The 27541-nt window shown below is 42.1% G+C and overlaps 1 protein-coding gene across 1 annotated transcript in view; it reads left to right on the forward strand.

Moving 5' to 3' along the window:
• The window catches only part of kif6 (kinesin family member 6), a 114248-nt gene that overhangs the window by 81848 nt on the left and 4859 nt on the right, over positions 1 to 27541 (forward strand). The window contains exons 16-19 of the mRNA XM_062041775.1: positions 17175 to 17225; positions 17300 to 17387; positions 17479 to 17614; positions 20739 to 20815. Of these exons, the coding sequence (XP_061897759.1) occupies positions 17175 to 17225; positions 17300 to 17387; positions 17479 to 17614; positions 20739 to 20815 (352 nt within the window). The remainder of the gene's footprint in view (positions 1 to 17174; positions 17226 to 17299; positions 17388 to 17478; positions 17615 to 20738; positions 20816 to 27541) is intronic.

Here is a 27541-nt window from a genome sequence, read left to right on the forward strand (position 1 = left end):
AGGTCACAGCTCTTTTACTAAAAAGTAAGTGGTTGAAATGCAAAGCAATCATATACAAAACAATATGATTTATTTATATGATACCATGTAAATAAATGGACAATATTAGGTCACAGTTTTTTTACTAAAAAGTAAGTAATTGAAATACAAAGCAATCATATACAAAACGATATAATTTAAAAGATAAAGCGTACCAAAGTGTTCATTAAAAGTCAGGTTTTGTCCGCGATTTCCAACAGTCACAAAATCGTCCTCTTGGTAAATGATGAATTCATGAGGGTCAGGCGATTCCTTTTGGTCAATTTCAGCTGTAAATAACAATATATAAATAATACATGTCAGGGTTTATCTCACGCCTACAACACAAACATATTGGCTTTTGCATTAGCTTGTTAGCATTAGCATTTTGTACACTCTGGTTGAGGCTAATAACTACACAAATGGAGTGTCACTGACTACTTTTACAACATGTAATAAAGTAAATAGTTAATAGTGGATGTTATTTAGCTGCGTTCCTTTTTTTCCACATTTATCCAACAAAGTCAGAGTAGTAAGCAGCTGAGGTCGCCGCTTCAAGTCCGGCTTCATACTACTCCGTAAATACATTTAAAAGAGACTGTCCACTTCTCATAGCTTTGCGTAACGAAATGAAGTTTGTAAAAACTAATAAACTGCATATAGTTTGAAGACTACGTTCCTGCATTTTGAAAGCTCCTTTCGGTTTTCTTTCTCTCTGTTGTCAAGTTTGTTGTAATAGAAATAATCAAGAAATAACAAATAAACGATTCGCCAGATGTATTCCAACGGCGGTCGTGTGTTTGAAAAATAAGATTTAGGAACTCCCCCAACTGTGTTCAACCAATCGATGTTCGACAGCACAGCCTGCCCCCGAAAAGGTTCCTGGTAGTCCCACCTAGCTAGGAGGAACTCCGAAAGATTCCTGAACAACTGAATCTACATGGTTAGTTTTTAGTGGAAACACAGGGGGAACCTTATTTACCCGGGTAAGTGGAAAAGTTCCTGAAAAAGTTCCTGTGATGGAAAAGGGCCTCATGTCTGCATAGGACCTCAGCCTGCTACATAATGCAGTAGACTACTGCCATTAGGTACCAGGATGAGATCCACGCCCCCATTGTAAGACCATATGCTGGTGTAGTGGGCCATGGTTTTTTTCTGATGCATGGCAATGCTTAGCCTCATGTGGGTGGAGTGTGTCAGCAGTTCCTGTATGACAAAGTCATTCATGCTTTGGACTGCCCTATACCCATAACTAAATCCAATTGGTAAACTCCGGGACATCACGTTGCAACACAGACTGTCCAAGAGTGAACTGATACCCCAATCCAGGTCTGAGAGAAGATCCCTCAGGAGAACATCAGTCGTCTCATCAGCAGCATGCCCAGACTTTTTAGTGAGTGCATACAGGCCTGTGGAAGCCTCTTAGTATGTGGAGTAAAATTATCGTGAGTTCTTATAAAGTACAAAGAAAAATAATGCTGAGAACCATATTGCCTCATATTTATTCCTGAATTATTTAATTCATTATCTTGTAACATGTATTGTACATTATGTTTTTATTCGATCATTAATTACACACCCACAAAGAAAGCTCTGCCTTTTCCAACTCCTTTTCGAGCATGTTAAATTGTGCAAGTGCAACTATATTAGTTTGCTCAATGTAACTTTAAAGGCCTACTGAAACCCACTACTACCGACCACGCAGTCTGATAGTTTATATATCAATGATGAAATCTTAACATTGCAACACATGCCAATACGACCGGGTTAACTTATAAAGTGCAATTTTAAATTTCCCGCTAAACTTCCGGTTGGAAACGTCTATGTATGATGACGTATGCGCGTGACGTCACGACGGCAACGGAAGTATTCGTACCCAATGTGTCACCATACAAACTGCTCTGTTTTCATCGAACAATTCCACAGTATTCTGGACATCTGTGTTGGTGAATCTTTGGCAATTTGTTTAATGGACAATGGAGACTGCAAATAAGAAAGTTGTAGGTGCGATCGGTGTATTAGCGGCGCACTACAGCAACACAATCAGGAGGTTGTGTTGTGTTTGAGCTGGATAGCAGACGCACTACCGTGAGTACAGCTTTGGCTTCCAGACATTTGATCGCTTGCCCGTACGTGCGTGTCGCTATGTGCATGTCACGTACGTAACTTTGGGGAAATATATGTTTCTTGCCGACTCTGATGGCGGCCGGGGTGTCGTCGAAAGCTACAACGGCCGCCGCCGCTCCGTAGTTAGCTTCAATTGTTAAGCTTCGCCAAGCTGGAAATGATTAACCATGTATTTACATGTTCATGGTTTAATAGTATTGTTGATCTTCTGTCTATCCTTCCAGTCAGGGTTTTTTTAAATTTAGTTTCTATCTGCATTTGAGCCTGATGCTATCACGTTAGCTCCGTAGCTAAAGTGCGTCAACGATGTATTGTCGTGGAGATAAAAGTCACTGTGAATGTCCATTTTGCGTTCTCGACTCTCATTTTCAAGACGATATAGTATCCGAGGTGGTTTAAAATACAAATCCGTGATCCACAATAGAAAAAGGAAAGTGTGTGGAATCCAATGAGACCTTGTACCTAAGTTACGGTCAGAGCGAAAAAAGATACACCCTGCACTGCCTCTCTTGTCCTTCACTATAATGTTCCTCATCCACGAATCTTTCATCCTCGCTCAAATTAATGGGGTAATCGTCGCCTTCTCTGTCCGAATCTCTCTCGCTCCATTGTAAACAACGGGGAATTGTGAGGAATCCTTCCTCCTGTGACGTCACGCTACTTCCGGTATAGGCAAGGCTTTTTTTATCAGCGACCAAAAGTTGCGAACTTTATCGTCGTTGTTCTATACTAAATCCTTTCAGCAAAAATATGGCAATATCGCGAAATGATCAAGTATGACACATAGAATGGATCTGCTATCCCCGTTTAAATAAAAACATTTTAATTTCAGTAGGCCTTTAAGCTTCTTCGAAATGAACTAAATCGCTGACATTACTTGACTGTGGAAAAAGACTAATCAAACGTCTTGATGCTGTTAAATATTACTACATTATTAGACACATGGAGCTACATTCCTCCGAGATGAGGAGTGTTTTTAGTGGACGTTGGGTTGCCTCTTCTGGCATGAAACCGGTGCTGTAATATTAAGCTCGGCGTGCTTGCCTGCAATCTTGGAAGCCCTGCTTGGAAACTAAATGCAATATTTGTCTCTTAGTTGATGTAGAACGTAGAAACAGCACAGTATAGATAGAGGTATTTTACTTTGTCTCTTTAATCTTTCCAGCATTGGGCTCAAAATCAAAGCAGCTGCTTTTGGAGACATTTGTCCGAGCATTTCTTTGGTTTACAGGATTTTTCTTGGCAATATCAAATCGTCCTGGAATCAAAACTTACTTAAAGAGCATCTCTTCTAAGACCATAGGTCCTAAAAGTATAAGGACATATATTTATTTTGAAGGTCCGTTGATGCATATCATGGATACAGTTGGATTGGAACATGAACTTTTCATTTCAATGCCACACATAGTAGTATGTATGCAGTACACCCATACTGTATAAAGCATCTGGGTATTTTTTTTATTTCTAGCATAAGAATCCACCATGGAAAATCTACTTATTGTGTCTAAGGACATTTGATCACCTAAATTGCTGTGTTGAGGATTTCAAATTACTTCATATGTTGACTTAACGGACTATTTGTATTTCATATACTCTTGTATCAACATACACCGAAACAGGATAGCATTTATGATCCTTGGATCTTCAACTTGCTGTGGTAATTATGCGGAATAACAAGTTTAACCTCCAGGCCACAAATATTTGTTGTGGCCCGCAGCTTGAAACCAGTGCTTTACAACGACGACATGTCTTCTGACTAAAAGGCGGGCTTGGATCCGGCACAACTTTGAAGGAGGTTTGGTATCGAGCCCGCAGACGTGTCCCAGAGAGGTGAGATGAGTTGACTGAGGTGTAAGGCATAGAACATTGCTATTACTTGACACAGTGGTAATCTTTTTTTTTCATGCCAGCAAATCAGTTTAAAATGACCACAAATTGCTGTGTTTAAAGTATGTCGTCATTGTTTTTCTTGATTGTAATGCCCGATGTGTATAGACGGTCGTACGGATATGTGTGACTGCCTGGCCCGCTTTAAGTTTGAAACTCAATCACAGCGACCACACACATATACCATATGATATTGCCACATTTCACTCAGCATGTGAATTCGACTCATAGTGTGGCTATTTCTAATTTTTTCTACTTTATGAGGATTGGGACTGTCTTTGACTAAGGATTTTCATAGTCAAATTAGATTTGTTAATCAGTCGACTATGGGCAAAACTTTTTTGTATGCTACATGTCTGCTAGTAAAGGCACAGCTAATTATTTTTTGTATGCTTGCATGTATGCTACATGTATGCTAGCAAAAGCACAGCTATTTGGGATCCACACAAATAAACACTCATTTAGAACTTTTTCCAAATCAAACAGGCTAAAACCTTCAGATAAATGAACACAGCAGAGTTTATATAGTTTAGTGAGGTCCTCGGTGTCACGGCCAGGGCGCATTCCAATGCGGCGTCATCTTTGCGTCCTGACGAGCACACCGCGGGCCACGGCCACAGGCGCTCTCTTTCCGCTGCGGGCGTGCCTCCTCGCGCCTGGAGACAATTTGTTATCAGCGCACCTGTGTCTAATCAGACAAGCAGCATAAGGACCAGTGGACCCAAGGATCCTCACGGGAACTTAGTTTTCTAATGGTGTACCTACCCTCCGTCGCCCGGAAAGTGAGCTGTGCGTCTCACTTTTCCTCGGATCTCCCTCTGGACTCTGACTGCCTCCTTCGTTCCTCGACTCCTCGCTCGCCCCTGGATTCTGACGCCTCTCTCTCGCCCCGGATCACCTGCCTGCCCCATGGACTTCCGTGTTCTTTCGCTCTCACCAACATTTCGCGGTAAAACCCTCCAGTTAAATACTACACATAGTCTTACACCATGTTTGGATCTAGTTCACACTCCATTTCCTTAGTTTATATTATTATTGTTTGATTATTATATATAGTGAATATATATAATAAGTACTTAGAGCTATACTGCTCCGTGGTTTCTGTTGCCGTCACATCCCCTGCAAACCATAACAGTAAGTTCCCGCCAAAATTATTAAGGACCTGATGGCACAGTTCCTTAGCCCCGCCCCCTGTGACTTTCGTTCCGTCCCCCTGTGAATTTTTTATTTTTTTTCCTCTTTTTGCTCCATTCACCATGTCTTTTTCTTTTATCGCTCCACACCGGAGGAGTTGTCTTGTTCTGCCGAAACGTTGTGGAAAGGCATGTTTAGCAGTGATATGAGCAAGGAGGAATTTACCCGTCGCCTGGACACCCTCCTCCCATCCTTAGTGACTGTTGTCAGCCAGCAAGAAGCATCTGGCATCCGCTTTCGGAGGGGGGGGATAGTACTGGTGGCTGTGCTGATGGGGTGGCGCAGCTGCACCAAGACAGGCTACCCCCTGCCAGACAAATTCCACCTGTCTTCCGCTTTTTTCAGCCGCAGCCACCAGTCCCCAGGCTAGCGTCCAAGCTAGCACCAGTCCCCAGGCTAGCGTCCGAGCTAGCACCAGTCCCCGGGCTAGCGAACGAGCTAGCACCAGTCCCCGGGCTAGCGTCCAAGCTAGCACCAGTCCCTGGGCTAGCCTCCGAGCTAGCACCAGTCCCCAGGCTAGCGTCCGAGCTAGCACCAGGCCCCGGGCTAGCGTCCGAGCTAGCACCAGATCCTGGGCTAGCCTCCAAGCTAGCACCAGTCCCCAGGCTAGCGTCCGAGCTAGCACCAGTCACCGGGTTAGCATCCGAGCTAGCACCAGTCCCCGGGCTAACCTCCGAGCTACCACTAGTCCCCATCTCCACCAGCTTCCAGGCTGACCCCCTTGTCTCCACCAGCTCCCAGGCTGGCCCGACCTCTGCCCCACGGCCGGCAGCGCCGACCTCTGCCCCTCGGCCAGCAGCGCCGACCATTTCCCCTCGGCCAGCAGCGCCGACCTTTGCCCCTCGACCAGCAGCGCCGACCTTTTCCCCTCGGCCGGCAGCGCCGACCTCTGCCCCTCGGCCAGCAGCGCCAACCTCTGCCCCTCAGCCAGCAGCGCTGGCTTCAGCACTTCTGCCTGCTCCGCCGGCCTCTGCACCTCGGCCAGCAGCGCGGGCTTCAGCACCTCCGCCAGATCCTCAGCCGTCCTCCTCGTCTCCGGCGCCGCCGATGTCTGCTGCTTCCATGCCTGCATTGCCGATGATGTCTTCCTCCACGCCTGCCTCGCCGATGACGTCTGCTGCTTCCACGCCGATGACGTCTGCTGCTTCCACGCCGATGATGTCTGCTGCTTCCACGCCGATGACGTCTGCTGCTTCCACGCCTCAGACGAGGTCTGATACTGCTTCCACGCCTCAGATGAGGTCTGCTGCTGCTTCCACGCCTCAGACTACGTCTGCTGCTGCTTCCACGCCTCAGACTACATTTGCTGCTGCTTCCACGCCTCAGACGTCATCCTCTTCGCCTCAGACGTCTCCTCCTTGTTTCCGGCGAGACGCACCATGGCACCACTTCCGTCCGCCTTCCTGACAGCCAAGATAGTGGCCGGTCCTTGGTCGCCCGCCTCGCCGGCCTCAGCAGCATTCTACTTGCCGCCGCCACCAGACTCGTCCCCGGTGGATTCAGGGACACTTGAGCCGGCGACCCACCACCAGTTCGCCCCTCCGCCCTCCCTTGACTTTTGTTCCTGTTTTTTGGGGGGTTCGACTTCTAGGACATCTGGAAGCTGTCCATAAGGGGGGATACTGTCACGGGCAGGGCACATTCCAATGCGCCCTCATCTTTGCGTCCTGACGAGCACACCGCGGGCCACGGCCACAGGCGCTCTCTCTCCGCTGCGGGCGTGCCTCCTCGCGCCTGGAGACAATTTGTTATCAGCGCACCTGTGTCTAATCAGACAAGCAGCATAAGGACCAGTGGACCCAAGGATCCTCGCGGGAACTTAGTTTTCTAATGGTGTACCTACCCTCCGTTGCCTAGAAAGTGAGCTGAGCGTCTCACTTTTCCCCGGATCTCCTTCTGGACTCCGACTGCCTCCTTCGTTCCTCGACTCATCGCTCGCCCCTTGATTCTGACGCCTCTCTCTCTCCCCGGATCACCTGCCTGCCCAATGGACTTTCGTGTTCTTACGCTCTCACCAACATTTTGCGGTAAAACCCTCCAGTTAAATTCTACACATAGTCTTACACCATACACACGCTTGGATCTAGTTCACACTCCATTTCCTTAGTTTATATTATTATTGTTTGATTATTATATATAGTGAATATATATAATAAATACTTAGAGCTATAGCCCTGCGATGAGGTGGCGACTTGTCCAGGGTGTACCCCGCCTTCCGCCCGATTGTAGCTGAGATAGGCTCCAGCGCCCCCCGCGACCCCAAAGGGAATAAGTGGTAGAAAATGGATGGATGGACTTAGAGCTATACTGCTCCGTGGTTTCTGTTGCCGTCACATCCCCTGCAAACCATAACACTCGGATTGGCTGTGCTGGATTGTCTTCAGCTACGCTGGAGCGCAGAAAAGACAGTCAAACAACTATCTAGATAAGGGATCTCAAATTTGTGGCCTGCTTGCTGCAACTGGCCCATATTTTGTGGCCCTGTGCTTAACTTCATAGTTTAATGTAATTGCAGGCCGTGCACCCTGGGCTGCTAATAGTTTAATATATAATGGCAATTTTGAATCCCACAAGAAAGAACACTAAATACAATAACGGTGCAAACACAAAAATTACAGCACAACAAACACACAATGGACAACACAAAGAGCAACTTCCTTTGAGAAACCTGAAATATCTCTGTACATCTTCTGGGGAACTCAGCAGTGTAAAAATATAATTTTCTTACATTAAACTTATAGTGACGTAACCCTTGTGTGGTGTTCATATTGTTGTTACTCAGCCAGTGTTTGTGGGTCTGATGGACCCGTTGCATTTTGTGACTTTTAATGCATCACAAGCAAACACTTTTATGTTAAAATACTGACTTATCCCAAAAAACATCTGTAATGAAGTGCTTTGAGAGGCTGGTAAAGGAATATATTGTCTCCAGACTTCCCCCCACATTCGACCCATACCAGTTTGCTTATCGCCCTAACCGCTCCACAGAGGACGCCATCTCCTCTGCACTCCACCTGAGCTTAGCACATCTGGAAGGAAAGGACACACACGTGCGGATGTTGTTTCTGGACTTCAGCTCAGCATTCAACACCATCATCCCGCAGCACTTGGTGAGAAAACTGGCCCCCCTTGGATTCAGAACCCCCCTATGCAACTGGCTGCTTGACTTCCTCACAGACAGACCCCTATCTGTGAGAGTGGGCAACAACACCTCCAGTGCCATCTCCCTGAGCACCGGCTCCCCCCAGGGCTGCGTCCTGAGTCCGCTGCTGTTCACGTTGATGACCCATGACTGCTGCGCCAGGTCCACTACTAACCACATTGTGAAGTACACAACAGTAGTGGGCCTCATCCGTGGCAACAACCACATGGACTACAGGGAGGAGGTGAAACATCTAGTTGACTGGTGCAGAACCAACAACCTGGTCCTGAACGTCGACAAGACCAAGGAGATCATTGTCGACTTCAGGAAGCACCAGTCCAGCCACGCTCCACTCTTCATCAATGGCAACAGCGGTGGAGATGGTAAGCAGCACCAAGTTCCTGGGGGTGCAGATAACTGACAATATAACCTGGTCCCTACACACCGGAGCTCTTGTAAAAAGAGCTCAGCAGCGCATGCACTTTTTGCGTCGGATGAAAAGAGCACAGCTCCCTCCCCCCATTCTCAGCACATTCTACAGAGGCACTATAGAGAGCCTGCTGACCAACAGCATCTCTGTCTGGACTGGAGCCTGCAGTGCCTCAGACTGGAAGTCTCTCCAGAGAGTGGTGAGGACGGCGGAAAAGATCATCAGGACTCCTCTTCTTCCTATCCAGGAGATCGCAAAAATCCGCTGCCTGACCAGGGCTCAGAAAATCTGCAGAGACTCCTCCCACCCCCACCAAGGACTGTTTTCACTGCTGGACTCTAGAAAGTGGTTCCGCAGCCTCCGTAGCAGAACCTCCAGGTTCTGTAACAGCTTCTTCCCTCAGGCCATTAGACTCTTGAACGCATCATAATTATCCCCTCAATTCTCCCCAAAAATGGATTAACTCGCTGGAATATAAAGACAATATAACATACATCCATAAATGTAGATGCATATGCAAAAGTGCAATATATTTATCTTTACAGTAATCTATTTATTTATATCTGCACCTTATTGCTTTTTTATCCTGCACTACCAACGAGCTAATGCAACGAAATGTCGTTCTTATCTGTACTGTAAAGTTCAAATTTGAACGACAATAAAAAGTAAGTCTAAGACCTACAAACACTGGCTGAGTAACAACAATATGAACGTTGCATGGAAATTTATCTGCCAGTTTCTGCATCCCACAGGGATTCTTCTTTTGTGTTTCTGCACCTGCGCTTCCCACACAAGGTTGCAACATTGTTTGTCAACACTGTCCGCGCTCATTTTGTCGCACATTTGACCCTCTGATGTTCTGTGTACCTACACTCTGTCCTCCCCGTCTAGGCCTGCTGTGTGTGTGTGTGTGTGTGTGTGTTGCGTGAGTGTGTGTGTGTGTGTGTGTGTGTGTGTGTGTGTGTGTGTGTGTGTGTGTGTGTGTGTGTGTGTGTGTGTGTGTGTGTGTGTGTGTGTGTGTGTGTGTGTGTGTGTGTGTGTGTGTGTGTGTGTGTGTGTGTGTGTGTGCGCGCGCATGTGTGTGTGGTACACAGAACATCAATTTCCACACTTCTATTAGCCCCGGGTCCAGTGGACCCCGGACATCTTATATGTAATAGAAATGTGTAGGGGGGGGTGTATGGTTTGTGTTCATTAAATATGTATTCTGATATATGTTCTTCACAGAAAATGAGCCAAAGCCAGTGAGTCTCAGTTTGAAAAATTAATTAATTGTATAATTTTTCTTTTAATAAAAATCGAAAACGGGTGCCACAGACCCGAACACCACACAAGGGTTAAGGCCTACCATAGCTCAGGCTCACAATAGCTGCTGGAAGACGTAGTTAACAAATTTAGTCACCTGGTTAAAACATGATTCTGAAGTGATAACTTCTTGCAGCCCAGGCTCACCCCAACTCTACCTTCAGGGGCCCCGGGGTAATTTGAGTTTGAGACCCCTGATCTAGAAGAAGCTAACAGTCTCCGTAGGTGAACCTACACACCTTCTGCAAGTGGGGATCCTTGTGTACTCAACTCGCCTCGCTCCGACGGAGGTTCAATGTCCGACAATTCGACTGCGAAGTTGATAGTCGAATCAGAATCGAATAGTCAACTATTCCAATACACCCCTAATGAGGATGATAAAAAAAGAAGATCAAAATCAAAGATCAAGCAGTTGGTGTACATGTGTGGTATTCTCCTGCCGTGAAAATAATATTTGTCTAGTTTAGCCAAAAATCTTGCAAACATTTTGGATTATAGCCATATCAGTAGATCTGTTATTAACTGGCTGTGCCTTTTATACAGAACTGCTCAAAGAGGAACACTTCCGCAATTATCAGGCAGTGACAACTGCTTCCAACAAAACAGAGAGGGACAAGTGGGTACCAGCACGGCATAATACCCTTACTGTTAGGTGGCTTCCCGCCTCCATTGTTGAAAATTACAAACATTTTATAACTTGTATTTACATTGAAGATATTCTGAATTGTATTTTCTTTTGGGGCATTCATCGTATTAGTATAAGGTATACATAGTTATCCTTGTCTTCATCTTGTCCTTTTCCAAGACATAGCAGTAACCCAATTGTGTTATGGCACCTGTTGTATGTAAAGGTTCCCCATTTTTGGCTTTTAAAAATTGACATTTAAACCTTCAACTGGCTGTAGGATCACTTCACGGTGCCAAAGCAGAGTGTGGACTCTGGACATGTATGAGACCTGAGGGATTGTAATGGAAACTCACCATAGCAGACCCAACCATCCAATATGTTGAATTGCTCTCACTCTTATGCATGATTGCCACAGCCATTTAACTTGTCTTACTATCTGATACATTGTCCATTTCATTTGATCGCTGAAATTGCTTCCTCTTTGGTATAAATACTGTTTATACCTGAATGTTCCCCTTTTAGGACTCGGTTTCAGTTCTAATTGCTTATAATTTGCTCAACATTTGTGGCTTTTAAAAATTGCACACATCTGAAATTCAATATTTTCAATTGGGGAATTCAAGCTTTAAATTAGTGGTAAAAGAGCCGAGTAGAGAGTGATGAAAAGATGAGTTACCCATATGTTAACCCTGTATTTTTTGGGTTTGTTTGTTTTTTTGAGGGGGAGTGATGGCTTTTTTATTAATATTTTCCCTCTTGAATGTAAAACGCTAATAATATTGTAAAACCATCAAATGACAGAAGCTGATTTGGTTCAATTTTTAGTTATTTTTCTTGTCTGACTTTCAGATGCTCTTCAGATTGTTAAATGCCTTGCATGAATATGATTGCTTAAACAAATACATGGATCTATTTCAGGAATTTTGGCCTTCTTCCTATCATCATAATATTTTTTTTTAATCTGCAACTTATTATGTATGTCAAAATCCTGATGGGGCACAGTTCAGGATCCTGGCCAGTGGTGAGCGAAGGCTTGGCTCAATAGAGAAATCCCTTCTCATCGTTCTTCCATACATGAACTGGAAGCGATGATGTTCCTTTGGTTGCATGTGGTGTATCATTATAGACTTGAAGAAAAACCATGACATGACTTTTCCATTGAGACCCTTTCTAGTGTTAAGATATCTATTCCTTTTATTGTTTTGCCACTCAAATTACAGAAACACTTACTTCTGTCTGAATGGTAAATTTAATTATGAATCTGCGTCCCTGAGCCGAAAATGTTTTGTTGCTCACGTGCTTCCATGTAGAAGCATAGCTTTATAGGCAGCCCCAATCCATAACTAAACCCTTAAAATAAGTTGCTCTTGCACAGGCACATTCTTACCAGTCTATTGGTCATATCTACAGGACATCAAGCATAGCAGACATCAGTAACCAGACCTGCAAATTGTGGTCAAGTGTATGGAGACAGCAGTGTCTGGGGAGTCATTCTGATGGAATGGCAAAAGCAAATCAGGAAAGGTAATTTGCTGCATGCTTCTGCTGCAAATTATACAGGCAACCCAATAAGCAATTCTCAGGTAGATTTAGAGAGTGAGGGATGAAGCTATTTTTTTTACTATACAGGAGTGTAAGGTCACCACTTATGCCATTCAGCTGGGTTTTGAGTGCTGGATTTTCAATCATGAGTCATTCAAAATCCTTTGGAGGCATGTCTCTGTATAACTGGAATGTGTTAAATGTCACCTTTCTGGCAATTAGTCCCATTTTCCATAATGTTGGTCCATAGCAGGTATTTGACTTCCTTCAGTCTTCTACAGACCTGTGTTACTGTACTCGTCCAAAATTTTCTGGACCTGAATAATCACTCTGTCAAAGAAAGGCTGGCCTTAAAGCTAGAGCTTCAGGTTGTCTTCTAAAATTGTGAGGGTAAACATGCTACATCTCAGCCGTATCTCTTGTATGTCTCAAAGGTTATGATTTCATTCAGATTGCTTTTGTCATTATGCAGAGAATGTGCCATTTAGGTTGGGTGTTGAACATCTCCATGTGTGCAATAGGAATCTGCCTGGCTCTTTTTATCCAAATATATCCAAATTCATGTTGAAAAGTGCTGTCAAGCCATATCAACTGACAACATTCTGGTTCTTCAGTTTTTTTGATGATGAAACTTTCACCTATGGTCACAAAATTTGGTTAGTAACAGAAAGGACAAAATTAGGGGGACTGGGCTTTCCCTTAAAGACAGAGTGAGAAGCTCTGTAATTCGGGAGAATTTGGAGTAGAGCCACTGCTCCTGCACAGTGAAAGGAGCAAGATGAGGTTGCTCAGGCATCTCGTCAGAATGCCTCCCAGACGCCTCCCTGGGGAAGTGTTCTGGGCATCCCCAACTGGCAGGAAGTCTCAGAGCAGAACACGTTGGAGACACAAGTCTCTCAACTGGCCGAGGCATGCTTCGGGTTCTCCTGGGAGGATTTGAGATAAGTAGTTGGGGAGAGAGAAGTCTGAGTTTCTTTTTTTAGGCTGCTGCCCCTGTGACCTGACTCTGGATAATTAGAACACAATGGATGGATGAAACCGTCTAATCTGTATTTTTCTCATATTTTTACAAATGACAAGAGAAACCATCTAAGCATATGTTTAGCATGACATCCCTATAGGAAAATAGAGGCATGTTTTTTTAGTCTAGGCCCAACTGTAGAGAACTTGTTTCCAAAATGTGAAAGAACACAATCCATCACATGCGTACTATTTAATAAATGTGCCTCTGATTGAATACTCCTAACCAATGAGCAATAAACCCAAAGGGCGTCTCATAGCTGGACTGACACTAGGCCAGAGGTCTCCAACCCGTCACTCGAGAGCTACCAGCAGTCGCCACACCTTTCCAAGTAGCTTGACAGAGGGTTCTAGAAATGTGACGTGTTATTATGCACAGCAATCAGCTGCTATACGATGGCGAAACAATCTAATATTTTGAACAACTTTTTCAAGTAAACAATGAGTACTAGTTTGCACTATACTATTGAGTAATTCTGGATCGGTTCTCAAGGTTCATTTATGGCTTTTCAAAAAGTTGTTTGTTCGTGAATGTCACATCGCTCAACTACAGAAATGCAGGTAAACTCGAAACAACAGTGGCGAGCAGGCGCAATCTATGAAGTTACAACTGGCATTTTCAGGATGTAAGAACTTACAAGGCCTTATTTCAATGTCGTTGATGTACAATAACATACATGTAAAGAATACATTATGTCCCTATCCCAATAAATCAATCAATTTTGATCTCCACACTGCACAGCGATGAAACCCTGTCTGTGTGTGCGTGTCTGCTTGAGAGCCTACTGGGCTTCCCCCAAATGAGGCTTTATTGCTGGATGAACTGTATGTATTTTTTTACTTCAAATAACACTTTGTTATAAGTGAAACTCAAATTCAACCCATTCGAGCAGAAGCATTGCAACATTCCATATGGATCAAGTCATGTACTGCAAGATTATTACTTATCTATTTATCAGTGCTCATGTGACATTAAAAATACGGGCATGTAAAATATAATTTTTGACCTTGAATTATTGGGAAAAGTCCTGATATGTTTGCCAATTTAAACCACCATCTGTGTGTGTGCTTTTTGATCTGTGATACATTAATTGTGGTAAGTGTTTCAAGTCAATAAAGAATTTTTAAAAAACACTTTCCAAATGCTGAACACTACTGGTGTTGAAAATATCATTGAGTTGGGGGAAATAATACAAAACCCAAAACCAGTGAATTTGGCATGTAAATAAAAACAGAATGCAATGATTTTAAGTCCTTTTCAACCTATATTCAATTGAACACACTGCAAAGACAAGATACTTAACATTCGAACTGGAAAACTTTATTTTTTGCAAATATTAGCTCATTTGGAATTTCATGCTTGCAACATGTTTCAAAAAGCTGGCACAAGTGGCAAAAAAGACTGAGAAAGTTGAGGAATGCTCATTAAACACTTATTTGGAACATCCCACAGGTGAACAGGATAATTGGGAACAGGTGGGTGCCATGATTGGGTATAAAAGCAGCTTCCATGAAATGCTCAGTCATTCACAAACAAGGATGGGGCGAGGGTCACCACTTTGTGAACAAATGCGTCAGCAAATTGTCAAACAGTTTAAGAACAACATTTCTCAACAAGTTATTGCAAGGAATTTAGGGTTTTCACCATCTACGGTCCATAATGTCATCAAAAGGTTCAGAGAATCAGGAGAAATGACAGCAAGGCCGAAAACCAACTTTGAATGTTTGTGACCTTCGATCCCTCAGGCGGTAATGCATCAAAAACCGACATCAGTGTGTAAAGGATATCACCACATGGGCTCAGGAACACTTCAGACCACTGTCAGTATCTACATTTCATTGCTACATCTGTGTGTGCAAGTTAAAACTCTACTATGCACAGCGAAAGCCATTTATCAACAACACCCAGAAATGCCGCCGGACTGATGCAAAGTGGAAAAGTGTTCTGTGATCTGACGAGTCCACATTTCAAATTGTTTTTGGAAACTGTGGACGTTGTGTCCTTCAGACCAAAGAGGAAAAGAACCATATGGACTGTTATAGGCGCAAAGTTCAAAAGCCAGCATCTGTGATGGTATGGGGGTGTATTAGTGCCCAAGGCATGGGTAACTTGCACATCTGTGAAGGAACCATTAATGCTGAAAGGTGCATACAGGTTTTGGAGCAACATATGTTGCCATTCAAGCAACATCTTTTTTATGGACGCTCCTGCTTATTTCAGCAAGACAATGCCAAGCCACATTCTGCACGTGTTACAACAGCGTGGCTTTGTAGTAAGAGTTTTTGATTTTTGATTGATTGAAACTTTTATTGGTAGATTGCACAGTGAAGTACATATTCCGTGCAATTGACCACTAAATTGTAACACCCGAATAAGTTTTTCAACTTTTTTAAGTCAGGGTCCACTTAAATTGATTCATGATACAGATATATACTCTCATCACAATACAGTCATCACACAAGTGAATCATCAGAGTATATACATTGAATTATTTACATTATTTACAATCCGGGGTGTGGGATATGGAGGGTGGGGGGGTTTAGGTTTGGTTGGTATCAACACTTCAGTCATCAACAATTTTATCATCAGAGAAATGGACATTGGAACAGTGTAGCACTGACTTGGTAGGATATATACAGCAAGTAGTGGACACAGAGAGAGAGATCAGAAAGTATAAGGAAAAAGTGTCTACATTTGATTATTTACATTTGATTATTTACAATCCGAAGAGGTATGATGTGGAAGGGAGGGTGTTAGTTTAGGGTTGAAGTTGTCTGGAGGTGTTCTTTTAGTGCTGTTTTGAGTGCGAGTACTAGACTGGCCTGCCTGTAGTCCAGACCTGTCTCCCCTTGAAAATGTGTGGCGCATTATGAAGCCTAAAATACGACAAATACTTCTCTGTTGAACAACTTAAACTGTACATCAAGCAAAAATGGGAAATAATTCCACCTGAAAAGCTTCAAAAATTGGTCTCCTCAGTTCCCAAACGTTTACTGAGTGTTGTTAAAAGGAAATGCCATGTAACACAGTGGTAAAAATGCCCCTGTGCAAACTTTTGCTGCCATTACATTCTAAGTTAATAATTATTTGCAAAAAAAAATCAAGTTTCTCAGTTTGAACATTAAATATCTTGTCTTTGCAGTCTATTCAATTGAATATAAGTTGAAAAGGATTTGCAAATCATTGTATTCTGTTTTTATTTACGAATTACGCAACGTGCCAACTTCATTGGTTTTGGGTTTTGTAATAAAGATACATAGTTTTGAGCCAAACGTACTGTGCTTTGGGTGTTAAGTGGGCCCAGGTTTGGAACAATTGGCCTAGTTTGACTGTGCCCAGGTAAAATTCCCGACTAAAACTTCAATGGGGGAATTTTTCACTCTGCCTTATTAGGTAATATAATTACACTTAATGCTTCTTACGCATGTGTTATTTTCTAGTTCTCTAATCGAAAGCCCTGTAATGAACAGCCTTCCTTGTTGATTACAAATGTTTCTTTCACAATGTATTTGGTCCTGGTAAAGTTATTTTTTATTTTTCTGGCTGCACAATGTGAGCACTTCAAAACTGAGTGGGTGCTAGATTGGACTACAGCTGAATGGCTACCTGAATAGTGTTTTCCAAAGTCTGTACCACTGTCTTTACTTGAACATAAGACAGTTATTTAAAGCGTATTTTCCTGAGGTATATACGATATCTGTGCACACCCTTCCCTCTTATGAATGTCTTGAATGAAAGATTTAATAAAAACAAATGAGGAGGTGGCTTGCACTTCAGTCCTCATGTTGTGCTCTCCCTGCTGCAAATTAGCCCCATCTCTTCTGTGTATTGATGTATAATGTCAAAGCATTTTAATTTCTGCACCCTCTCATTTTGTTAGATGAGTTGAAGAAGCAGATAGAAATACGTCGGCGACAGAGAGCAGTTCATGGTAAGTGTTTTGTTACTGTATGTATGCATGCATACTAAGTACTCCTAAATCAAATTGATTATTTTCTACTCTAGGCGTGACAGAAAATCATCAAAATGTTGAGATGGAGCTGGACCCATTGGAGGAAAACCTGCGCAAAAATATTGAGCAAGAAAAAAAGATGTATTATCGAACTTGTAACAATGAAGTAAATCCATAGCAGTTGACATGAGTTAATGTTACTTTGCTTTATGCTGCTAATGTCTTCCATCAGTTACAAAAGCACTGTTGGACACCTGAAAACATTGAAAACAGAGATTGAGCATCTGCAGCTGTTGCTGGAGAAGGCAAAGGTCAAGCTCCAGAAGGACTTCCGAATGTGGTGGAACGAGGAGACTTCCAATGTGCAGGTGAAGAAGCTCATCTGTCTTTATCTACCCATTTTGAAAAAAAACACACAAACCTAACCATTTAAAGGCTCTCCTGTCAAGGTTTGAGTTTAAAATCTGAATTAACGCCGACGTTTCAAGACATCCTTTTGTTATTGGAGGTTTTGTGTGCATCGACTGTGGCCTCTGAGGACACATAAGTGCATGAAAGTTGATACGCATGAGTCTCTGACTTTGGAAGCCATTACGGCGCCAGTGTGACCCCTGCGTCCTCTGTTAAACATCACATAGTTGGGAACACTTGTAGGAGGAACGTATGCGTAAAGGCATTTCAGGAGAGTACCATGTGATCTACACAAGAGCTTAATCTATATAATATAGTGTTTATAGGCTCATCTCAATCAATTTAAAATATTTTTTAAAATTTACATTATTTTATAGACTAACTCCACACAGAAAATTATTGTATGGACTAACTCCACACAGAATTACAATATATCAAGAATAGGGTTGGTTAACACACTTTTTAATCTATTGTGAATTGCCTGTCATCATCAAAACATATTTCAATAGTCATTCCTACATTAACCAATCCTAAACCCCCCCCCGCCTCCCCTCCATATCCCACACCCCGGATTGTAAATAATGTAAATAATTAATTGTATATACTCTGATGATTATCTTGTGTAATGACTGTATTATGAAAATAGTATATATCTGTATCATGAATCAATTTAAGTGGACCCCGACTTAAACAAGTTGAAAAACTTATTCGGGTGTTACCATTTAGTGGTCAATTGTACGTAATATGTACTGTACTGTGCAATCTACTAATAAAAGTTTCAATCAATCAATCAATCAGATTTAAGCGTAACATGTTGGATATAAATAAGACACTCTGACACATTGGGAGGTGTTTGTCACACCACAGGGTTGCTTGTCACAATGGTTTTTTAATGGTAAATATTTTTAGGAAAGCAGAACTAAATTTGAAAATTTACCTGCATTGACGTGTTGAAAAATACACAACTTAATGCATCCCAACACGGAATGAACAAGAAACATGAACACATCTTTAGGCCAACCTTCTGTATATGTAATATTAAATCAAATTAAACGTAATTCATACAGCACTTTTCATGCACAGGAAAGTAGCACCACAAAGTGCTTGCCCCCCGTAAAAAATAAAAGAACAGAGGAAAACATGCACATGCACACACGTACACACAGCACTCTTGACAATAACAAAAAGTATTTATGAATATATGAGTATATGGGATGACCAACCCAAATAGAGTTTCTCCCAACAGGTGTAAAAGAAAGTACATCTCTATCCTCCTTCAAAACCGCACTAAAAGAACACCTCCAGGCAGCTACAACCCTAGCCTAACCCCCTCCCCCCCACCACATCCCACTTCCCCGGATTGTAAATAATCAAATGTATATACTTGTTCTTATGCTTTCTGAGCTCACTATGTTCACTGCTCGCTGTACATATCCTTCGAAGTGAGACCTACATTGTTACAATGTCCATTTCTCAGATGATAAAATTGTTGATGACTGAAATATGCTGATAGCAACCCAACCTAACCTAACCCCAAAACCCACCCCCCACATCCCACCCCTGGATTGTAAATAATTCAATGTATATACTCTGAGGATTAACTTGTGTGATGCCTGTATTATGCTGATAGTATATATTTGTACCATGAATCAATTTAAGTGGACCCCGACTTAAACAAGTTGAAAAACTTATTCGGGTGTTACCATTTAGTGGTCAATTGTACGGAATATGTACTGTACTGTGCAACCTACTAATAAAAGTTTCAATCAATCAATCAATGCTAGCATCAAGGCTAGGGCAGCACGGTGAAACAGGGGTTAGTGCATGTGCCTCACAATATGAAGGTCCTGAGTTCAATCCCGGACTCTGGATCTTTCTGTGTGGAGTTTGCATGTTCTCCCCGTGACTGCGTGGGTTCCCTCCGGATACGCCGGCTTCCTCCCACCTCCAAAGACATGCACCTGGGGATAGGTTGATTGGCAACACTAAATTGGCCCTAGTGTGTGAATGTGAGTGTGAATGTTGTCTGTCTATCTGTGTTGGCCCTGCGATGAGGTGGCGACTTGTCCAGGGTGTACCCTGCCTACCGCCCGAATGCAGCTGAGATAGTCTCCAGCACCCCCCACGACCCCGAAAGGGACAAGCGGTAGAAAATGGATGAATGGAAGGATGGCATCAAGGCTACAACCCGTAACCACCAGTTTAGCGGCCTAGTAGCAATCTTAACTATGGCTTTTCTGCCACACTTTTTAAGAGTAACAATTGTTTTGTTGTAAACAAATTGTGTAAAAGCCTAGAAAAGAAATACTGCAGAGCTGTTGATTCACGCAAAAAGTCGTCTCAGCTCTTGTCTTATTCCATAAAAGACTATGTAGGCCAGCCTTGATCCAAATCCCCTAAATTCCCATACCATAATTTGAGAAACACTGTCCTCTGGTGGTGCGATAAAATGAGTTTGACAACCAACCCTCGATTCATCCATCCATTTACTACCGCTTGTCCCTCTCGGGGTTGCACTCAAGCTGCACTCGGGCGGAAGGCAGGGTACACACTGGACAAGTACAACCAAGCCGTTTTTACCCTATTTCTTAATTTCTTGAAACATTTTTTGATTATAGTTTACGGCCAATACGATCCCCAAATTCAGTATCTCGTAAAATTTGAAAAAAATCAAAATCGTTGAATATAAGCTGCAAAAACTTCCTGAGCCTTCAATCGGTCTCTTATTCTGAAATAAACTCATTGCATGATACCTGTGTTTGTGCCAAATACGTGTAACAGTGGAGTAAAAAGATAATGTCCAAATTGTATATTATCACACAGCAGTCTCATTCCCAACAATAGAGGATGTTAAGACACAACATCTGACTAGCAGACGCAACTGGCATGTTTAATTTACTATCAAAAAAACAAATGGAAAAGATGAAGTCAGAGAGATAATCGTTGTCCTTGCCATTAAAGCTTGTTTCTCGAGAAATAACACACATGCAATCAATTTCAGGAATGTCAAAGTCATGGTAGCCAGTAGTATTTTTGCTCATCAATTTCTCCTTGTGACACCATATGATGTGTATTGTTTAGGAAACCAAAGCAAGAAGTCCAACAAGATCTCTGTGTGGAACCTTGCAGCCATCCTCACCTGGCACTCCAGGCTTTGAGTAAGTCCTATCAAAGCTAAATTCTTCTTTCTGTACATTTTATTGTACTCAGCCTTAATCCAATATTTATGGAGCCCGGTTTTCAAAACTGAAAATCAGGACTGAAAATGGGTCCCAGGTCAGTCTTATTGAACATATTTTTTCTTTACTGATTGTCCAACATGTACAACATTTCTTGGAATCTGGATTTTTTTTATTCAGTTTTGTTGAAATCAATTAAAATCTGTTAGATTCTTGATTATGAATTTAATTGTATCTGCCGTGTTGGTTTTGCATAATAGGTCCCGTTTAAGAGTTGCACTGGTAAATGAGCTGACAGCTCTTGCTTTTTAGCTAATTGGCTAGCACGCTTGACTCTCAATTTGTGGACCTTGGTTTAATAACGGTGCAGTGTGAATGGAGCATTACATTGGGGTTGTGACCCGGATTAACGTGAGGTTTAGGGGGTGTAAGTGTACAGTAATGGATGCTAGCTGGAGCAGCTGTGCAAGAGTACGTTGGTAAACCTCATTACAAGATGCCTTTAGAGTCACGTTTTACCTTGTAACCCATTGGCTAGCGCTATCAACTCTCAATCTGTGAATCTGGCTGCCTTCCTATTGCCCTTTCCGCCTCTCCTAGTTTACTGGTCTGTCTCTCTGTACAGCTACATTTCTTCTGCAAACTGTTCACTTGGTTCAGTAGCCATCCAGTCTGGTTGGAAACATTACAGACCAAAGACAGTAATGAAGCATTCGTTTGAATGAACATACAGTGGTAGCTCAGTTTTCGTTACAAAAGGTCCAACCAAGAACAAATCGAATGAAAATCGAAGCAACTTTTCAACACAATAGTTCCCAACCAGACAATCTATTCCACACACCCAAAAATATCACTACAAAACACATTTCACTGAGAATGATAATAGTTTTACATGCTGAAAACTGTGCAAAATACTTAAAACCCATTTTTCGAATTATAAGGCGTACTTAAATTATTTCATTTTCTCAAAAATCGAAAGTGCGCCTTATAACTCGGTGCACCTAATGTACAGATTAATTCTGGTTGTTCTTACCGACCTCAAAGCAATTTTATTTGATACATAGTGTAATGAGTGTGACCAGTAGATGGCAGTCACACATAAGTGTGGACTGAAGGTTGACTCATGCCTGTTACCTTTTCATCTTTTTGCTGGGCGGTATCTTAAATCCCAGAACCATGGTAGGGGACGAACTAACCAAATTTTGGTTAGTTCCCAGGACCTTGTTTTGTTGAAAAAACGACGACGTTTACACTGACTTTATTTTGTCCAACACGGTAGTTTCAGGAACATAAAATCACTTTAACAGCGACAACTCCTGCTCAATCTCTACACACGTGTCTACCTCTATCACCATTCACACACTCTATATTCTTCTTCTTCATTCTCCCCCAGGTGGCCCTCGGCAATGCTTGTAACACTGTTTAATTGCTGGGATGTTACTGACGTCACGTCCAGCTCACGTCATGCCCAAATAATATGCGTGGTGGTCAAGCTAGCTCTGTTTTCAATTGATACTAGGCACCATTTAGCCTTTCCTGAAGAAAAAAATGCCCTATGCTTTTATTGTTTTCAGCTGTAACAGGTTCAGTTACTTCCCGTCCAAAGAGCATCATGTTTGGCGTTAAGCCCATGAAACTGTGGCGAGTGGCTCGGTACACCATGACTGCATGCGGAATCATCAGGTCCCACTCCCACTTACAACGCTCTGCAGTGGTGGCGAGGATTTTCTGCAAAGTAGTGTCATCGGACTGAGGATGGATGAGTCTCTTCTATTCCAAGCAATCCGCACATCTCTTGTAAAACTGCTGACTCAAAATTGGTACCTTGGTCACTGTGTAGGCTTTGGGGGGCTTGTTCGTCGGGGAGCGGGTACGCGTCCAACCATTTACTAAAAAAGTCCTGTACTACCAATATGTAGCATTTATGTCTTTCAGTCTTATTTAGGGGCCCCATAATATCATCAGCTATTCTCTTCAATGAGCAGCTGACTCTCACTGTCCCCAGGGCGGTTTTGGGTGATTTCTTTAGTTTGGCTTTAGCAGCGCAGCTGGTACACATGCGGCACCACAGATTGACAACATCCTTCATGTCGTACCAATATAATCTAGTCTGGAGCCTAGTAAGAGTCCTATCTACCCCAAAATGTCCTGGGGTTCTTGTGGACAATGGCGCCTGCTGAACATTAGCTAAACTGTCATAGTTTTTGTAGACCAATGGTTGGCTTGGGCACAGCTCTCAAAGTGATGCAGGAAGTCTCTCCACAAACTCGAACCGTCAAAATGGTCTGGTTGTAGTGTGGGTATTCTCTCTCTCTGATCGTGGCACTCTTCATCCCTACTGTCCTTTCAGCCGGCATTCTGCATGTGAGTTTGCTTGTGTGTTGCATAGCTGCATCCCATCACACTATGCTGGTTGTGTTCACAATAGTGGGGCTCTTCACCTCCTAGTGTTGGAGCACTGTAGTGTAAGGCAGAGCCACATTATTTAGCTTGTGCACCTCTGATGTCTTTACCTGGCAGATGTGCACGTGACTTGGCATTCACAGTAGAGTTCACATTAACAGCTGCCCTTTTACTTTTGCTGCATTCACAGTTCATGGAAGAGAAAGTGTTAATGGGACCAACTCTGTTAATATTCATTCCTAATGAATAGATAGGTAGATGGGTAGATGCCATGACCCGACTCATGAAGCGTTCAAAACGGCTCTCAAATGCCTCTGGCTCACCTGTGGTTGCACCCAGCTGCTTCGGTGGCGTCAAAAAGGGGTTAATGATGTTGGCGGGGTGAGCGGCATTGCGTCATGCTCCCGCGCCGCTTCTTCAAACGATAACATCTCCATGCCACTAGTGCATCTTTCATCGCTGCCAAAACATCCTTTGTCGATGATACACAACGTTCTCTTTTATGACATCCCTCCGAAATGGGTTGTTGCTGGAGTAAACTTTGCGCCGAGCACCTCTGCTCCCGCTAGCGTTAGCCTCCTCGTCTAGTGCTGACATTTTCCATGTTGCACGTCTTTCTTTTCACATTAAAGAAGTCCCTTTTTAATGTTACCTTTTTAGCTTTTTACTGGGCAGTATCTTAAATCCCGGAACCGTGGTAGGGCATGAATTGACCAAAGTTTGGCATCTTGAGCCGGTAACTGACTCAACGAGTTCCTAGGACCTTGTTTCGTTGAAAAAAACGGAGCCGCTTCTTCCTTGCAGCATACATAAAATCACTTTAACAGCAACAACTCCTGCTCACTCGCTACACACGTCTGTCTCCCTCTATCGACCCATGTGGGGTCAGAGTTTTTCCAAGGACCCCGAGCAACCCCTGTAACACAGTTCAATTGCTGGGATGTTACTGACGTCACGTCCGGCTCACGTCTCGCCCAAATAATACGCGTGGTGGTCAAACTAGCTCTGTTTTTAATGGGTATTATGCGTCATTTAGCCTTTCTCGAAGAAAAAAAATGCCCAAGGCTGTGTTGTTTTCTGCTGTACGAATCGTTCAAATTGTGAAAAGAATAAACATTTCTTCAGAGTTCCTTGAGAGGTGATTAAAAAGGGTGGAAGAGTGCAAGATGTTACAAGACGACGAGAAAAACATACAGCTCACACTCCAGTCTAAGGGAGCAGAGTGGAAGAATGCATGAGTTTGCATGAGTTAACGTTTATTATTTCCAATTCATGTATTAGCTTGATAGTATTTGTATTTTTTAAACACATGTCAGCAAGTGTTTCCAAAAGCACCAATTCGGCGAGTCTAAATAAAAGATAGCAAATGTGAGCACAAGAGTTAAGCGTTTACCAAAAGGCAACAATCATAAATGAAGCTTTCAGCACATACACAATGCTGACATATATAGTTATATTTTGATAAAGACGGGGAAAAACACTCTACTAGTAAACGGCGCGTGCAACAGCAATAAACATCAGTGGACGCAAAGTTAAATCATGAGGCATTATTTATCCAGGTCAGTCTTAATACCAATTTCCTTGACCCAGCCACACGTAAATAAGTTGTAGACCTCCATGCTTTTCCAAGTTTCCATATGTTTTGTTGTGTGGAATGCGACCAACGTATAATCTTTGATATCACTTGACAAATATTTTTTTGATAAAGAAGAAGTCACGTGTCGGAATCTAAGCAATAAATGAAGCAAGCAACACAAAAACGTTGATGTTTAATTGAGAATATAGAACATTAAACGCGGGGCTCAAACATTTCTAAAAATGTTTTAGTACGACTTTGGTACGACACTTTCTGGTCACGTCAGTAGTCCCCGCCCTTACATTCAAGTCACGTATCTGCTGTTCAGTCACGTGAAGTTTAATAATAGCGAACTTTAGAGAAGAATGTCAAATCTTTTTTTGTGTTCTCTTAGTCCTTTACATCAGTGGTCCCCAACCTTTTTGTAGCTGCGGACCGGTCAACGCTTGAAAATTTGTCCCACGGACCGGGGGAAGGGGGGGGTTGTTTTTTTGTTTTTTGTTTTTTTTTTCCATTAAGAAATATAATCATGTGTGCTTACGGACTATATTCCTGCAGACTGTATTGATGTATATCGATATATAATGTGTATATTGTGTTTTTTATGTTGATTTAATAAAAAAATAAAAAATTAATTAATTTTTTATTTTTATTATTATTATTATTTTTATTTCTTGTGCGGCCCGGTACCAATCGGTCGGTCCGCGGCCCGGTGGTTGGGGACCACTGCTTTACGTTATTTTAGAGGAAGCGGCTAAGACCTACCGGCACCGCCGGTGTCTGATTTTCCTGCGGTTAGAGCTGAACGATCATGGTAGACGGTTGTCATGACGATGTGTCATGTGTTGACAAGCATTTTAAAGTCATTATTCCTAATTATTAGTTAATGATGGATTTATTTTATGCCAGTTGTAGTGGGACATGTACATTTAAAAACACGCAGACAATCCAGAAGATATCCCAGAAAGAGCTAGTCCTCACATGTTATTCATACAGCAACACCACACAAGCTTATTTAGCAGTTATTTTATAATTATGTCATTTACAATTGATTTACATTTCTAATTTTGTCAAATTGGTTGCATTATAGCCAGTAATAATAAAAAATATTGGGATAACATTATATTTTTAGTATTTAAATGTGAATGTTGTATGTCTATCTGTGTTGGCCGTGTGATGAGGTGGTGACTTGTCCAAGGTGTATGCTGCCCTCCTCCCGAATGCAGCTGTGATAGGCTCCTGCCACCCCGTGACCCGAGAGGGACAAGCGGTAGAAAATGAATGGATGGATATAATTATTTGCAATGAAGGCAAATTAAATTAATCACAACAACTGCAGTTTTAGTACATGAGTTTATTAATTTACATTTTAGGTCATAAAAATATTTTGTTTTTAAATGATCATCCAAACTGGTAAAGACGTGTTTTGTGTCATTTATTTTTGCTCTGTTGTCCTTTAAATTTCCTTGTCCAAGTCCTCCTTGATTGTTCTGCAAAGCAAAAAAAACAAAACAGAAAAGTTAAACACAAGATCACATTAATCATTTATTGAAGTAAGCATTTTAAAATAACTTCTTGCAGTCTAAAAAAAAGTAGATTAAAAGATGTAAGGCTTTACATCCAAACGTTGAAAAAAGCTCTTGGCACGAAGCCATTTGCAATTGCCTGATAAATGGCTCTCCCTCGGGGGGGGGGTAAAGTCAGGATCAAAGAGCACGGAGGTCGCTCAACATATATATATATATATATATATATATATATATATATATATATATATATATATATATATATATATATATATATATATATATATATATATATATATATATATATATATATATATAGTCAAGGTCTCGTATTTTAACACAAATGTATATCAATACTGTCACCCCAGCTTGACATGTCTGCTTGTGTTTTAAATGAGTATATAAAGCTATACTTGCATCTTAAATTCACTCTTTCCGCTCTGCATAGCGCCGCCATGATAAAAATAATTTTCAGAGTTGAGAGCGCAAAGGATCTCGAGATAATAAAGTATGTGAAGTGTACAAACCCCAAAACCAGTGAAGTTGGCACGTTGTGTAAATCGTAAATAAAAACAGAATACATTGATTTTCTAATTCTTTTCAACCTATAGTCAATTGAATAGACTGCAAAGACAATATACTTTAACGTTCGAACTGGAAAACTTATTTCATTGCAAATATTAGCTCATTTGGAATTTCATGCCTGCAACATGTTTCAAAAAAGCTGGCACAAGTGGCAAAAAAGACTGATAAAGTTGAGGAATGCTCATCAAACACTTATTTGGAACATCCCACAGGTGAACAGGCTAATTGGGAACAGGTGGGTGCCATGATTGGGTATAAAAGCAGCTTCCATGAAATGCTCAGTCATTCAAAAACAAGGATGAGGCGAGAGTCACCACTTTTTCAACAGATGCGTGAGCAAATTGTCGAACAGTTTAAGAACAACATTTCTCAACGAGCTATTGCAAGGAATTTAGGGATTTCACCAGCTAAGGTCTTTAATATCATCAAAAGGTTCAGAGAATCTGGAGAAATCCCATGACCTTAGATCCCTCAGGCGGTACTGCATCAAAAACTGACATCAGTGTGTGTAAAGGATATCACTACATGGGCTCAGGAACACATCAGAAAACCACTGTCAGTAACTACAGTTTGTCGCTACATCTGTAAGTGCAAGTTAAAACTCTACTATGCAAA

Source organism: Entelurus aequoreus, linkage group LG03 (genome assembly GCF_033978785.1).
Source record: "Entelurus aequoreus isolate RoL-2023_Sb linkage group LG03, RoL_Eaeq_v1.1, whole genome shotgun sequence".
NCBI classification, from domain to species: domain Eukaryota; kingdom Metazoa; phylum Chordata; class Actinopteri; order Syngnathiformes; family Syngnathidae; genus Entelurus; species Entelurus aequoreus.